Here is a 16,170-nt window from a genome sequence, read left to right on the forward strand (position 1 = left end):
GGGAAGGGAGGTGGGGTGCTGTGGGCCTCCAGGCTAGAGATTTGTGGATGGGATCGGAGCGGTGCTGGGGGATGGAGAGAAATGGACAGATTTGGGTAGCTTGGGGTTGGGGGTAAGAATAACTGGATGGATGTGGCACGGGAGGCCATACTTGGGAGCAAACAGTATGGGCTCAGGTACGGATGATCCAGGGACAGGCTGGTTGCGCGCTATTGTAGCTTCCCCAGATGACCAGTGCCTTAGGGGTTCCTCTCCTGGCTTCCTCCAGTGGTTCTGGCTGAGGGAGGCCAAGTGGTCATTCTGTCCAAGTCCTCAGCCCTGCTGCTCGTATGGTAGCACTTGGGTTCACAAACCCCAGCCTGGCTTGCAGGGGTGTCCCCAGCCAACTGCAGAAATGGCCCTTCGTGGGGGGCTCTCATATCACTTCAAGTTTTTTTCTTAGAGGACTGATTCAGCAGGTGAGTCCGTGGACTTACGACTTTGCGCATGGGGCCCCGGCCAGATGTCTCATGCCTCTCATGTGTGTTATAATTTTTCCTGTGTGTAATTTCAAGTTCTTAAGTAGTCATATGTGTGCAGATTTCTCTTCATGTTCCTCACACACCAAGATGATCAAAACATGAGAGTGAGCTTTCTTGTTCTGTTTCTGATTATAAAATTCACAGAGGATTTGAAAAAAATCAGTGTTACAGGATTTATGAAGTTCTGGCAATACTTAGCCTCACAGCACTAGCTACCTCGGTGTTTGTGTGCCTTCCTTAATTGGACTCCTTGCCTCCACCTAGGGACCCAGTGACTGCCTTCCTCCCCTCTGATTAGTATATCCCAGGTCAGGATCCTCAGAGTTCCGTTTGTGGTTGGAGAGGACAGGAAGTGTTGGCACAGGGCCCAGGGGACCTCTCCCCACCTCCTGACTGTGCCACATGGCAGTGCCCCTACACAAGGGGAGCTGTTGACCAGAGTGGCCCTGGTCCTGGCTGGGGGTAGGCCGGCGGGGTGGGGGGGGGGGGAGAGAGGGGGGGAGTAGGGGAGGGAAAGAGGCAGGGAACACACCTTCTCTGGGGTGACCATTGGAAGCTTCTGGCCGAGGCTGGCTTCTTTCCCCGATTTCAGGACCCCAGTTTTGTAGCAAAGTTCAGCTGTATCCCTGGGAGAAGCTTGGACACATTAGCCTCAAAAGATTGTGTTTAGAACCCCTCAGGCCGAGGGCAGGCTGACCCCTGCCCAGAGTGGGGTTTAGGTCCCAAGCCAGATCCTGATGCATGAAGAGCTTTTCTTTGGCGCTGCTTTTCATCCTGCTTTTGGCACCCCAAGGTACCCACCGGTTGGAGGTGGGGGGGTGGTGCTAGGCCAAGGGCCTGGACAACGGGATGGAAGGGTAAGATCACTAAGGCAAGACGCAGTGGCATGGGAAAAGTCTAGAGGGTTCCAGAGATGCCAGCCCGGTGTAGACACCGAACCTGCACTGGCAGCTTGTGTAGTTTGATTTGGAAGCTGCTAACAGCTGTGTTTCCTGGGACTTGCCACTGAACACATTCCTCAGAGACCACCACCCAGTGTGGGGGAGCCCTTGGGGGCTGCACACCTGGCCAGGGTTGGCGGCAGCTGTGGCCCACGGAATGGGAGTGATCACTAGAGGGCTAGGGAACTGGCCTGGGGCCTCCAGGGGACTTTGATTTCTGGACTGGTTGGGGTACTATCCTAAGGGGAACCTAACCTCAGCACCCATTGGTAGTGAACATGCGTGAATCTAGATTTCCAGATAAAACCTAGCTTTTATGCCTAAGAAATGGCTTCCTAGGTTTAAAGTTTTAACAGACACATCCCCAGCTCTGGCCTGCTGGGCACCAGTCTGCTACTTCTACTGGGCTGGACGATCTTGGCTGGCAGGGGAAACCTGGGCCAGTTCTCACCTGGCAGTTGGCTTAGCCCATAGCTACGCGGGTGGAAGGCATCATGGGCAAACAGGCGGCACCCACAGACCTCGGGGGGTGCTGCTAGGAGTCCTTGGCTCTCACAGAGACTGCACAGTTGCCGAAGTGGTGGGCAGCTGGGCAGAGGGACCCGCGCAGGTGGGGAGGCACGGAGTGGGTAGCTTTCCAGACCCATGCTCTGTCTACTGTTTATTGAGCACCTACTGGGAGCCACGTCCTGGGTGGGCCCGCCTGTACCCAAACTTGATCAGAGGCCTCACAACCACCCTGTGAGGTAAGTGTTCTGAGCGAACACGCTCCCCTCCCCCGACAAAAGGCCAAAAGCCGAGGCGCAGAGAAGGGGGTACGGTGAGTGCTGGTTACTCCGCACTGTGGATGCGCTGGTGCTGGATGAGCTTAGTGCTCTGGTGGAAGCGGCGGCCACAATCCTGGCAGGCAAACGGCTTCTCACGCCGGTGGGTGCGCAGGTGCTGCGTGAGCGTGGGCCTCTGGCGGAAGGCCTTGCCGCACTCCGGGCACGCGTAGGGCCGCTCGCCTGTGTGGATGCGCCGGTGCTGTGTGAGGTTGGCGTGCTGCCGGAAGCTCTGGCCGCAGTCAGGGCAGGCAAAGGGCCGCTCACCCGTGTGGATACGCTGGTGCTCGGTGAGCCGCGAGACTTGCGTGAAGCCCAGGCCGCACTCGCTGCAGTGGTAGGGTTTCTCCCCGGTGTGCGTCCGCTGGTGGCGCGTGAGCTTCAGGCGCTGGCTGAAGCGCTGGCCACACTCCGGGCAGGCGAAGGGCTTCTCGCCTGTGTGCACGCGCAGGTGCTGCGTGAGCGTGGGCCTCTGGCGGAAGGCCTTGCCGCACTCAGCACAGGCGAAGGGCCGCTCGCCTGTGTGGATGCGCCGGTGCTGTGTGAGGTTGGAGCGCTGCCGGAAGCTCTGGCCGCACTCGGCACAGGCGAAGGGTCGCTCACCGCTGTGTACTCGCCGGTGCTGCAGCAGCACGGAGCGGCGGCCGAAACGCTCGCCGCACTCCACGCAGCCAAAGGATTTGTCACCCGTGTGCACTGCCTGGTGTTCCAGGAGCACGGCTCGCCGCGGGAAGCTCTCGCGGCACTCGCTGCAGGGGAAGGGGCCTGGGGGCTCCGGTGCGCCGGGAGGCGTGAGGGGCGCGCTGGGCCCGGCGCCAGGGCCCGGGGGGTCGCCGTGGATGCGCTGGTGCTGCAGCAGGTTGGAGCGCTGCCGGAAGCTCTGGCCGCACTCAGCGCAGTGGAAGGGCTGCTCGCCTGTGTGCACTCGCCGGTGCTCCTCCAGGCGCGCGCTGCGCACGAAGCCCTGACCACAGTCGCCGCACACAAACGGCCGCTCCTCAGTGTGCGTGAGTTGATGGCGCAGGAGGTGCGAGCTTCGGCTGAAGCTTCGGCCGCACTCGCTGCACATGAATGGCCGCTCTCCCGTGTGTATTTTCTGGTGCCTCAGTAGGTTGCTGCGTTGGCTGAACACCTTCCCACACACGTCGCAGCGGCCACCCCGCCCCACCGCGGGGCCTGTGCTGGGGCGGCCCCGGCCCCGGCCTTGGGCCCTGGGCGCGCGCCAGCGGGCGGTGGCCAGTATGGGGCCCAGGAGCTGGCGGGGACCCTCGTTCGTGGGGTTCTGCTCACCTCCAGGGCCACTGGGGAGCACGAGTGCATGTGAGAAGCCACTTTCACGGGAGGGTGACTGGAGTCGGTCGGTGAGGCCGGCCATGCCGAGGTCCCAGGGGATGTGGAGGTGGGGGCTCACAGTGCCTGGGCCAGCAGAGACGCTGTCCATGTGGAGCGCAAACCCTGCATTGCACAAGGGGATCCCTCATTCATACCGAGAGAACTGTGCCTGGACCCACTCCAGCCCACGGTAAACAGGGTGAACTAGAGGGACCTGAAACTAGCCAGTGAGGCTTACAGAGGGGGCAGGGGCAAGGATTCTTTCTGTGCAGGCCTCCCTACAGAGGCAACGGTGGGACAGAGCCTAGCATGAGGGAGATTCAGAAGATGGGGACACGCTTTCCAGGCCTGGCTTCAGTTTGCAAGAATCGCCTTCCTGGAAGGGCTGTCGGGCAGCTATGGGGCAGGTGGCCCTGCACTAGTGATGATGGTTTCCACAAATACACAGAAGTGGGTGGGTCTGAGGCGGGTTGGAAGTGGAGCCAACAGGAAAGAAACGGGGATGGGAGGGGGGTAGGCGGCAGGACTTTGGTCTGACGTGCCTTGCTTGAGATGTCCGTGGGGCGTCTTGAGGGAGAGAGACTGCATGCAGGCTGTGGGGTGCAGGAACTGGGGCTCAGTGTGCAGGGAAACGGGAACATGGGTGCTGTGGCATATGCATGGCACACAGAGCCCTGGCCCTGTGTGTGGTCAAATAAGAGTGGGTCTCTATGGAAAGAAGGAGCAGGTCCTAGCCACGCTGTGGCACTCCAGCATTAGATGCTGTGTGAGAAGGGAGGTGTGACCAAATGCGGCTGAGAAGCAGGGGCTAGAGAAAGAGAAAGGTTGAAGGAAGTTAAATCAGGAAGACTAAGAGACTAGCAAGGGCTTCAGTGGGACAGAAAGTCTGTAAGTTGTCAAAGAAAAGTCATAAATTATACTGCACCAAAGGAGATCATTTGTGCACAGCAAAGACAACCTTGGAGCCAAAGAATGAATGACAAACACATTTTCCAGAAGCAAAGGGCTAATTGAGCTTCTAAGTAAAGAGCTCCAATTAATCAACAAGACCCGTGACCTGACAAACACAGGCAAAGGATGTAACTAATGCTGTATCCCATAAAATATGCTGAGTTCGATCCTAATAAGAAACTGCAAATTGGAGCTGTACTCGACTACCATTTTCATACTCTCCCCAGAGGGACTCAAGTGTTTGCATGCCTTGCTGGTGAGCATTTAATGGGAAGTCAGTGGGGCAAAATACATTAAAATGGCAAATTTCTCACACTTTGATCAGCAGTTTCACTTTTATGCACTTCAACAGTTATGTTCCCCGCTGTCCAAAGTGACCTATATATACGAGATTTCTCAGTCCGTCACTGGAACTCCACCCAAAGGAATGTCAGCAGGAGCCTGCCTGGATGGGCAAGTGTCTCCACAGTGAGCCCCAGTGGGGCTCCATGCAGCTGTCCAGAGACAAGAGTATTTGTTGCTGCGTGAAGTGGGAAGATGCACAAAAAATGTCAGGTGTGAAACATGGGGATTAGGCCTTCACCTGTGTTTTAAAGGGGAAAAAGGTATGTATTTGAATTTGTGTTTGCTCTTTTTTTATGCACAAAATCTTTTTGGAAGGACACACAAGAAGATGGTAATGTTGGCTGTTGGGGGACAAGACTGTGTAACACAGGCAGGAGGGGGCATTCTACTGTACACTCCCTCGTGCCTTTTGAATTTTCTAACATGTGAATACATTAGCTATTCAAAATACTATGGTGAAGACAGTGGCTGCAGAGATGGTTGGTTGAGGGATGAGGAGAGCAGCCAGGCACCCTTAATGGAGAGACCAAGGTAACTGAACGGAATGAGTGTTTGAAGCTGGGGGCTGCGGTTGTCAACAGAGAGAACAGGGTTGCAAAGAAGGAACCCGCCAAGGAGTCTGAGGTGGTGCCGCCAGTGTGGATGGAGAAAGCTGAAAGACTGTGGGGTTGTGACCTGAGAGAGAAGCAGGTCCAAGTTGGAGGCAGTGGTCGGTCACAAAGCACAAGGCCGAGCCTGGCCAGCCAGCTGAAGACTAAAACAGCGGATGGGGGATGTGCCAGAGCCAACTCCCTCAACTCCAACATGCAGAAATGACAACAGAACCTGAGAAAAAACTTAAAAATATTTTGGGCAACTCCAAAGGAAGAAAGGACAGCTGGTGAGGTTCAGGAATCCAGAGCCTGTGCAGTGAGCTCTAAAGCCCCTGGGGCTTTAGACCTGGGGATTAAAGCCAGGCTCTGTCATGAAGCTCAGGGTTGAGGACACGGGCTAGGTTAGTGCAGTCCACCCACAGACCTGGCCAGGAATAAGCTGCTTGCTTTTGGCTGGGTTCCAGAAGTACCTTCACTGAACATCCTGGGGCCCAGATGATCCTTCCACTTCAGGGTTATGATGGGTCCTGTGGCAGCCTCTCACCCACCAGGATGCTTGTCCCACGTGGGGATAAACAGGAAGCTCCAGCTATGAAGGGCAGACTGTCAACAGTGCAACCAGTTGGGAGAATTCACACCTGAAGAAACCAAACTAGCTAACCAGTTTGGAAAGGACAGTGAAGTATGTCCAAATCCTCAAAGGACGGATGGGCATCCATGAAACAAGGACATTATGAAAAAAGAAAGACTTAGAATCCTTATTGACAAAAAACATAGCGAATAGGGACTTCTGGCCAATAATGGTATCTATTTAAGTTCCATTCTGAAACAACAGTAAAAACGACAACAAAGTTTTTGTTTCTTGGGGCATAAAATCCACAAAGGTTAAAGAAGAGGAAAGGAAACAAACAAACCCCTAACATTTTCTACTCTGGAAAGCTGAGGGGCAAAGAGTAACTGTGTAGCAGATTGTAGAAAGTGAATACTAAGCCAGCAGTGAGGAAAATGGAAAAAAAAAAAAAAAACGAATCACTCTGTTTGACCTCAAAGAAGACTCGAAAAGTTTGGGAGTTAGAGGTACCAGGTAGCTCTGGCCATGGAGGTGAAGGGGCAGGGCCACCAAGCACACTATGCAGTAGTTCAGAACTACTGCATAGACCAACCCTGGGCACAGAACTCTGAGCAAATAGTGGGCACTGCTGTATCTCTGATTCCTGGATCTCTTCTCCCCATCCTGGCAAAAGGCTGGGTTGAGGGTAAGAGACCATCCTGAGGAAGCAATATAGCCAACAGCCAAGTGATACACATTCCAGAAACAAGGGAACGAAACAAGGCAAGGAAAGGGAATTCAGAGAAACAATTCAAGCCAGTTTCCCAAAATTGAGAGGTATGAATTTCAAACTGAAAGGACTTACCAACAATGATGATGAAAAAACTCTGAAACTTAATTAGTAACAAGAATTCTTCATGTAGCCCAAGTAGCCTCATATAGAATGTTAGGTGAGTGTGTTTTAGAGATGTAGCCTCTCAGAACTTTTTATCTCACATACCAGAGTTCCCAGGAAGGTCCACCAGAGCAAGGGAGTAAACCAAGAAAGAGGAAGGGTCCAGGGAACAAGGAAGAAGGGGCAGAGACACTAGATGATGGCAGACTGAGAGCAGTATAGCTGAGGTGGACAGCAGGGGACCACTGGCTTCCTCCTCTGTCCTGTCTGATCCAGGTCCCTCCTGCCCACCCACTCACTGTCTGCTAACTTGGGGTCCTTGCCAGATCCAGACCCTCCCTCCCCTGCTACCCAGTCAGTAGGGCAAATCCAGAATCTATGCACCTTCCAGGATGCTAGGGCTGGGAGAGGATGGGGGTCTGGGGAATACAGGCTCTGCTCTCAGGTTTTACTGTGGTGGGGAGCAGCACCTGGAGGGAGCCTGAAGTCAGCAGAGGGCTTGAGGGAAACCCCAGCAGCCTACTCCATGCCAGGGGAGAGCACAGAAGGTTACATGCTGCAAGAAACAGTCCACAGAATGGAGGAGCTTGGAGATGCTGGAGTGAGAGGGCAGGGCTAGGGGTGGGAGAGGTGAATGTGGTGCTGCCCATGCAGAGGGCCCAGCCCCACCATGCCTGGTCTCACTCACCTGGAGGGAAGATGCCCCCAGCTTCCTCCTGCCACAGGGCCCCAGGATGCTCCCTCCATGAAGGCCCCTCAAGCCCAGTCTCGCTGTGGGGAGAGGCCTGGTCCAGCACTGTCTCACAGCCCTGAAACCACAGTGGTCGCTGCTCGTCTATGCCCAGCTAGGCTCAGAGAGGGACCTACCTGACCCCCACCCACTGAGGCTCCCCAGACAGGGAGGATGGCCTGTACAGGGCTCACCTGGGCCTCTTCAGGCAGGAGAGTGGAAGTGGCTTCTTGGGGGTTGGCTACAGGCCCAGAATCCAGAAGCTCTGTAGAGGAAGGTTGGGGTCAGGTGGCCCAAGAGTGTCCCCACCCCATTACCCTCCTCAGTGATATGCCAGATGCTGGAATCCACCCTTGGGGCTGGAGTAAGGCAGAACCCCCTGGAAGGCCATAGGAGGAGCTATAGCAGGATGAGACAGACTCAGGTCCGTGCCCTGCACCCCTGCATGAGCCCTGGACAGGAAGGCCAGTGAGGGTGGAGAGGAGCACTGCACCAGGGTCCACATAGGAATGATGCAGAGTGTGGGTGGCCAGTGCTGGCACCTGCCTGGAAGGAGTAAAACAGGGAGGGGCATGCCTCCCAGCACCCTGGGGTCCTCCTTCAGCCACACCCACCCATATTCAAGCCTGCTGCCTGCTCCCCAGAGACCAGCTATTGTCTCTCAGTGGATCTCCTCACATGCCCCCCACCTCGAGACCCCAACAGCCTACGCCATGCTGGGGGAGAGCACAGAAACAGCTGTGACAGTCAGACTTGGCATGTGAGGGGCAGTGATGGTCACCGGCTAGGCAAGATGGAGTGCAGGGGTGGGGGGCACCAGTGCACATGAATATTTCCATCCAGCAGGTGACCTTCAGGCTGTTGAGGCCAGACTCCTCTGGTCTACCCAATCAGGCTTTGGGCCATGCATGCGTTGGCCGCCCTCACCTGGGTCCTCTGTAACCGTGGGCTCCTCTTTCACCCAAAGGCCCAGTGGTGACTCTTGTGTGGCTTCAGATGGTGTCCTAGGCCCACATTCTGGAGTCTGAGGCTTGGTTTGAAGGAGGGGCTGGAAGTTGGAGGGCTCCATCTTCTCTGATAGCACCTCCTGACCCTGCACTTGGACTGTGACCTGGGGAGGCGCCCCCCACCATCAGGGACCCATGCAGAGAGTTTGGCTGGGCACAAGCAGGGGGTTCATGGGCATCTTCCCCATCACAGGACCCCAGGTCCTGACCCACGAGGTTCTCCAAGGACCCACATCCCCCCAGCACTGAGTCAGGAGTGAAGGGACCGCCTGCAGTTGCTCTCTTGCTGCTTACAACCACGAATGCCCAGTGGTCTCCCTCTCTCTCCACCCTGCAGCCCTTCCCGCGTCCATGACTCCAGGTGATGCAGGGATGGGCCAGTGAGGCTGGCCCTGGAAGCTTGGCTACTCTCACACAAGGTCTGCTTCAAGTGACCACTTCCAAACCACAAGGAACAGGTGTCTGGTTGAGCATGGTGCTCCCCAGGGTGAGGCAGAGCTGGATACTGTTCCAGCCTGGATCCTCGCTCAGGGCCACTGACTCACCCATCTGCGGGGGCCTCCTGGCTCCTGGCGCAGCCCCTCGACCAGGGCAGCGGCCTCCTCAGGGCTGCCTGGCCGCTGTCCCTCCACACGGGCCTGGATCTCGGGGGGCAGCGCGCACAGGAACTGCTCCAGCACCAGCAGCTCCAGCATCTGCTCCTTGGAGTGCGCCTCGGGCCGCAGCCACTGGCGGCACAGCTCCCGGAGCCGGGCCAGGGCCTCACGGGGACCCTCTTCTTCCGCATAGTGGAAGTGCCGAAAACGCTGGCGTGCAGCCTCTGGGCCGGGATCCCACGGGGCGGCCTCACCCTCCTCCTCAGAGTCCTCCAGCTTCACCATGACAGGTCCCTCATCGTCCAGGGACGTGTGACCTGGGGAGCCTAGTGCTGCGGGCCTCATTGGAAAGACTGGGCGGGGGCTCCGAGGATAATGTCTTCCCCTAGGAGAGGAATGGGGTGAGGCTGCTGCGAGGACAAACAGTGGCAGCAAATGCTTATTTGAGCGTCTACTGTACGCTTCGTTGTTCCATCTTCAGACCTGCACCGAGCAGAAGGCAGATAAGAAAACTGAGGCACAGAGTGGTGGTCACATCCCAGGCACCTGTGTCTCTGCTCTCTAGCTGGGACCTACACACAGTCTCTGGCATTCCCCTGTTCCAAACAGGGTGCTTCTTAGGCATAGAAGGCACGCCTCCCTTAAATCCTGCCCTTCTACGTGCACCACCCCACCCCTGTCCGGCAGCTCTCCCACTCCCAGGTAAATGACATTTGCAGTATTTACCACGTAGGCATAAGCACCACTACAGGTCCTCTCCCCCCCCGCCCCGAACACCAGCCCATCATTGCACCACCCACTCTCCCATCTAGTCTCTCAGCTTCGTTCCACAGGGCAGCCTCCCTCCACCTGCTCCCCACCCCCACAGATGGGCAAGGTCAACTCTGTGGCCACGCCTCCAGGCAGCACCCCCCGCTCCCCCCCCATTCAGCCCCATCCTCTGAACCGGCCCAACTTAGCACACCATGTAATGCCCCACCATCTCTTCACCTTCCTGATTTAGGCAGGATTAGGAGGTGATGGGAGCTTCCAGGGGGCCCACGAAGGCCCCAAGACAACTGGACCAGGTGCCTGCAGGCAAGGTCGGAGATTCTGATCTTGCCTATTTGCTACGTAACCCTGGCGAGTTTCTGGGAACCTCAGTTTCCCCATCTTTACCGTCCCCCGTAAGTGGGGATGCCCCCCTTCCCCCGCCATTGCTGCTCCCTTTGCAGCTGGGAATAATGTGCGGGCTTTGTGAAGAAATCTGAGTTTATTAAGTGAGTAGATTCGATTTCCAGGGCCGCCGGATCCCGTGGGTCAAACTTCCGTTCCTCAAGGTTCCAGGCCAACCTGCAACCCCGGGAGAAAGTTGGACCATTTTTAAGCCAGCCAGCCACTGCGAAGCTTCCTGAACTACATTTACCAGAAATCTTGAAGAGCATCTTCCACTTTCAAGAGACCCTCCCTCCCCCCCCTCCCCCGGCGGGTTTAGTGCCGCCATGGCAACCGGGGGGCGGGGCTCCTAGACCTTGCCGCTGTGGCAATGCACAGTGATTGAAGAGCATCGCGCGCCAGCGCCCGGCTCGCCGACAAGGGGTGCTAGGTCCCTGCCCCGCGTTGCGGGTCCCGCCGGGTAGCGGGAATCCAAGAGTCCGCGGCCGCCGCCCCGGTCCCCGCCCAAGCCTTCCTCGTTGAGAGGCCCCCGCCCTCACCTCCACGCTCTGCCGGCCGCTCCGCGCTCCTACGCATGCGCACTCGCCGACTTCCCCCTCCCCGGCCGGACTATGTCTCCCAGAATGCTCCACGCATCAGCCCGAGTGCCTCCTTGCCCTTCCCCCACCCTCGCCTCCTTTTCCACCCTCCTCCCGTTCCCCGGGGTAGCGTTGTTCGCAACGATCAGATCACACGCCCGGCCGCCTCTTCCCGCGCTCCCCGCCTCAGATCCAGGCGTCCATGCCCCGTCGACGTGCGCAAGCCTCTCAGGGGGCCACGGATCGCAGCACCGCCTTCCCAACCGCGCATGCCCCCCACCACGTTTGCCTCAGTTCTTGACGGGCCTTCCAGGGATTAGCAGGGTTCTGCACCAATCACCGCTCTCGCTAGGACGCTGTCGGCCCGCGTCTCCACGGCAACCTTTTTGCAGAAACAGGGGGCGCCTCCTCCACCGCCCGCCCGGACTGCAGATTGCAACGAGGCTCGGCCCAGTGCTTTCTGGGAAGTGTAGTCGGCTGGGCCCTCCGTGGGCGCCAGCGCCGCGCGACGTTCCTTTGTGTTCGTGAGCGGTAGGCGGGCCTGGGAGTCTCCATGGTGACCTGTGGGGCCGACCCGCCGGTCTCCGGCGCAACGCTGGCGACCTGGTGGGCGTCCGAGAGGCGATGGGGAGGGTGGGGTAGGGCTTGGGGAGCCGCCGAGTGAGACAGTGAGGACGGTGGGGAGAGGCCCAGCGCCTGTGAGCCCGCTCAGGGGCAGAGAGCCTCGAGGAGAGACCGCGAGCGGAAGAGGACGGATCCAGAGACCGAGACACCGACAGGAAAGAAAGTCATCAGGGAGGCATTCCCACTCTCAGAGACCCAGAGAATGTGATGAGAAGCCAGAGGCGCAGAGAGGCAGGCCCGGGTAGACAGGAGTGTCGGAGAAGTCAGCGAGGGGAAGGAGATCAGGAAGGGTTGGGTGTGAAAGGAGAGCCAGAGGGAGAGGAAGAAGCGCTTCACAGAGACAAGATCCAGACAAGCAGGGGCAGAGAGAGGGACAGGGTTTTGAGAAACAGCAAAGATGGGTGGAGGGAGAGTGTTCACATTCCTAGAGAAGGGCGACAGCAAGAAGAGAGACAGTTGGAGGTAGACTTGTTAGGAAAACGTATCCAAAATTTGACAATAGGACCAAAAAAAGAAAAAAATGGTTGGGGGCTCTCTCTGCATTTCCTAGCATTGTGTACCAAGTAGTCTCGGAACTACCTTTCGGTCCGAATCCAGGCTGCAAATGCTTGGGGTTAGAGTTGTATCACCCCCAGGACACTGAGCAGGAACTGAGACACCCGGACCCGCTGTCCTGTAGGGCACTCATTCGACTTTGGGCTTTTATTTGAGTATTCCTCATTTCTTTCACCCTTTCTGTTCCTTCTCCCTCATCTTCCTGGAACTACCTATGTCACCCTGCTAGTTCCCTCCATGACGTAAATAGCTCCTTGACACGCACTCATTGAGTTTATTTATTTCTTTTTTAAAGAGTTTATTTGACAGAGAGAGAGAGACAGCAAGAGGGAACACAAGCAGGGGGAGTGGGAGAGGGAGAAGCAGGCTTCCCGCCGAGCAGGGAGCCCGATGCGGGGCTCCATCCCAGGACCCTGGGCTCATGACCGAAGCTGAAGGCAGGCGCCCGACGACTGAGCCACCCAGGTGCCCCTCACTGAGTTTATTTTTAACGTTTAAAAAAACACTTGACAGTCTCAGCGGAATTCTCCAGGATGGGGGACAAACCAAGAAAAAGAGAAAACAGAGCCAGAAATGGAAGGAGGTAGGGAGGATGAAGTGACACAGACAGAAAGTCGGCGCGGGGAAGATTCGAGAGAAAGGAAGCAGAAAGCCAGCTTTGGGCAGAGGCAGCCTCCAGCGCCCCCGGCTGGCCTCTATGCGCAGCGTCCTCGACGCCAAACTACATTTCCCGGCGGCCCTGGGAGGGCCCGGCGCAGGGTTCAGAGCGCCGTCGGGGGCGGGCCCCACGCGGACTCCGCCAATCTCGGCAGTCGCCGGCAATCTTCCGCCCCCGCCGGGAATATGGAGGCTGAGCTCGGCCGCCTCCGGAAAGGGGCGCTCTAAGGCAGGAGATGGGGAAGAGCTGAAGCAGCCGGCCCGCGTCGCGGCCCGGAGGTGAGGACGGGCGGCCGCGCGGGGGCCCGGGCTCCGGTGGCTGGGGCTGGGGCGCCGTTTCTCGGGAAGGGGACGGACAGAGGCCGCTGCGCGCTCAGCCCGGGACGAGCGCGGGTGAGCCAATCGGGGCTGCCGGCGGCCCCCCGGCTGTCTGGGAATTGTAGTCTCACGGGGACGAGCCCTGTCTCCCACCCAGACGCTGGGCGGTGAGCCTCCCCGGCGGCGCGCTCGGAGACTTTCTCACGAGAGTGGGAGGGAGGGAGCGAATGAGTGAGTGAACGCATGGGGGAATTCGTTTCAAATTGTGGGTGAGCAGAGGAAGGCGTGAATGTTGAAGAAAGAACAATGGCGCGTGAGGGGTTCAGAATTCGGGGACGGCTTCCAGGCAAGAGGAGCCCTTCCCACGCCCACCCACCTTCCCCTGCCTCCAGGCTCGAGGTTCCTGTGCCACCTTGTTTCAAGCATGTGCAGCCCATGAATCCTTGAAGGTACTGATGCGATACCGATAGGTGCCATAGCCGCTGCAAAGACGGACCTCCACTCATTTGTCCATGCTTTCACAGGCACTCCGTCAATTTTTTTTTTTTTTTAACTGTTTGATCAGGTGCTACTTTCACATGGTTCGTAATGCGATAGGGACGAGGTGAGAAACCTGCCTCCCACCGCTGTACTTCATTTAATAATTCCATCAGCAAGCTGGATGCACTATTCCCGGGGCTGGGGACACAAGAGAGAGCTCAGCGGACTCAGCTCCTGCCCTCAGGCAGCATGTGACAGATGTATGATAAAACGTAGGTGGGGAGGGCCTTTTTGATTAGGTTACATTTGAGCAGAGATCTGTAGGAGAGGGAGTGAGCCACGCAGGTAACAGGGAAGAGCCTGGGCCCTGGGCTGAAGGAAACAGGAGCACCAAGGATGTGGGCAGGAGTGAGCAAAGTAAAGGAGGAGGCTTTGAAGTGCTTGATGAACCTGGTGAGGATGGTGGCTTTTACTCAGAGCTGGGAGACCTCTGAGCAGAGAGGGGGGCAACAGGATCTTAGTGCTTACTGAATCTTTGTGGCTGTCGAGTGGAGAACCACCTTCCTCCTCTATTCCCAGGTGCTCTGCGGGGTGGCACGAGTTAGGTTGGTTTCCTCCTGCGTTAGTTTCCTATGACTGCTATAACGTATTACTGAAAAATGAGTGGTTTAAAATAACACAAATGTATTATCTTGCAATCTTGGAGGTCAGAAATCTGAGATGGGTCTCAGTGGGCTAAAATCAAGGTATCAGCTGGGCTGGTTCCTTCTGGAGGCCTTAGGCTTTAGTGGTCACATCGCCACCTTCTGAGTGAAATCTTTTGCCTCCCCTTGCAAGGACCCCTCAGATTACATTTAGGGCCCATTTAAATAAGCCAGGATAATTTCCCTATCTCAAGATTATTAACTTAATCACACCTACAGTGTCCCTTTTGCCATATAAGGTAATTTATTCATAGGGATTAGGATGTGATTGTCTTTAGGAGCAACTCACACTGATGTTTGATATCTTTGGGTGGGAAGCATGGAAATGGGTAGCTCATTTGCTCATCAGTGTGTGGGAGGTGGGTTTCTAGACTGTCTCGTGGTTGCAAGAGGTTTGCTTGGGGAAGAGAGCAAAGTCTCCTAGCAGACTTGTCTTGATCTCAGTGAAACTAAGTGACATACTCCTCTAAATGCAAGGAATGCTTGGAAGTGCATGTGCAGTGTTTTTAGGAGTAGGGAAAGAAGGGGCTGGGCATGCCTCTGAGGCAGAGGTCAGCAGGGCTGGGTGCCCTGTGTCAGAGCACGGGAAGGCCAGCTGGTGGTCGGGACTTCCATGTACTTACACGTTAATGCCCGTGTGTCCTTGTCTTACAGGCAGAGGCAGGTATGGCAGGAGAGGCCAAGAGGCTGCCATTGTGGGCACATTGGTAGCTACTGTGGATAGGCCCTGGGGAGAGACCTCATCAAGGTGCATGGCTCAGGGAGGCGGAATGAAGACAACTCCTCGGCTGCAAGTGTCGGGGAAGGCACCCCTTGGTGGGATTGGCCTCCGCCACAGTGCCAAGCGGGACCGAAAGTCCATCACCCTGCATGTGAAGTTAGAGGTGCTCCGGAGGTTTGAGGAAGGTGAGAAGCTGACTCAGATTGCCCGGGCCCTGGGGCTGGCCACCTCTACCGTCGCTTCGATCCGTGTCAACAAGGACAAGATCCGGGCCAATTCTCAGGCAGCCACCCCTGTCAGCGCCACACAGCTGACCCGCTGCCGGGGTGTGGTGATGGGCCATATGGAACGCTTGCTGAGCCTGTGGATTGAGGAGCAAAAGCGGCAGAACCTGCCCATCAGCACACTGCTCATCCAGGACAAGGCACGACGGCTCTTTGTGCAGCTGCAGCATGAGCAGGGTAATGGCACTCAGGCTGAGACCTTTGGGGCCAGTAATGGCTGGTTTGCCCGATTCAAGGCTCGCCACAATGTGCTTTTGACAGATGAGCCATCGGTGGCTGACACCCAGGCTGCTGCCCACTACCCCCCAGTGCTGCGCACCATTCTGGAGGAGGGCTGCTACTCACCACGCCAGGTCTTCAATGTGGATGAGACGGGCCTGTTCTGGAAGCGGCTCCCGGAGCGCATGCTGCTGGCAATGGAAGGGGCAGCTGGGCCTGGCCTCAAGGCCTCCAAGGACCACCTGACTCTGCTGCTTGGTGGCAATGCAGCTGGTGATTTCAAACTGAAGCCCCTGCTGGTGTACCCTTCAGAGAACCCGCGTGCCCTCAAGGGCTGCTCCAAGGCCAGCCTTCCTGTGGTCTGGCGCTCTAACCGCAACGACTGGCTGACACCCAGCATCTTCCAGGAGTGGTTTACTGGCTGCTTCTGCCCTGCCGTGGAGAGCTACTGTGCCAGCCACGGCCTCCCACACCGTGCCCTGTTGCTCTTGGATGGCGCGCCCTGCCACCCTGCTCATCTGGGTGGCCTCTCAGCCCATGTGCGAGTTGAGTTCCTGCCCAAGAACACATCGGCCCTGATCCAGCCCATG

At 57.1% G+C, this 16,170-nt stretch overlaps 1 protein-coding gene across 9 annotated transcripts; it reads right to left on the reverse strand.

Moving 5' to 3' along the window:
- Window positions 1–643: 643 nt before the first annotated feature.
- Window positions 644–11,496, reverse strand: MZF1 (myeloid zinc finger 1). 9 transcript variants are annotated; one of them, XM_073888965.1, is made up of 7 exons: window positions 11,308–11,495; window positions 10,276–10,617; window positions 9,235–9,670; window positions 8,610–8,793; window positions 7,877–7,947; window positions 7,641–7,761; window positions 644–3,741 (listed from the first exon to the last, which is right to left on the reverse strand). In XM_073888965.1, exons 3-7 carry the CDS (start codon window positions 9,628–9,630, stop codon window positions 2,294–2,296), a joined length of 2,220 nt encoding a protein of 739 aa, XP_073745066.1. In that variant the 5' UTR covers window positions 9,631–9,670; window positions 10,276–10,617; window positions 11,308–11,495; the 3' UTR covers window positions 644–2,293. The 9 variants fall into 9 exon arrangements, with proteins under 9 accessions (XP_073745066.1, XP_073745064.1, XP_073745065.1 ...); XM_073888963.1 differs by having other exon boundaries at window positions 10,980–11,495; XM_073888964.1 differs by having other exon boundaries at window positions 10,796–11,495.
- Window positions 11,497–16,170: the final 4,674 nt, after the last annotated feature.

The sequence above is a fragment of the Callorhinus ursinus genome, unplaced genomic scaffold (assembly GCF_003265705.2).
Source record: "Callorhinus ursinus isolate GAN/ISIS: 27379988/994484 unplaced genomic scaffold, GSC_fseal_2.0 scaffold100, whole genome shotgun sequence".
Classification (NCBI taxonomy): domain Eukaryota; kingdom Metazoa; phylum Chordata; class Mammalia; order Carnivora; family Otariidae; genus Callorhinus; species Callorhinus ursinus.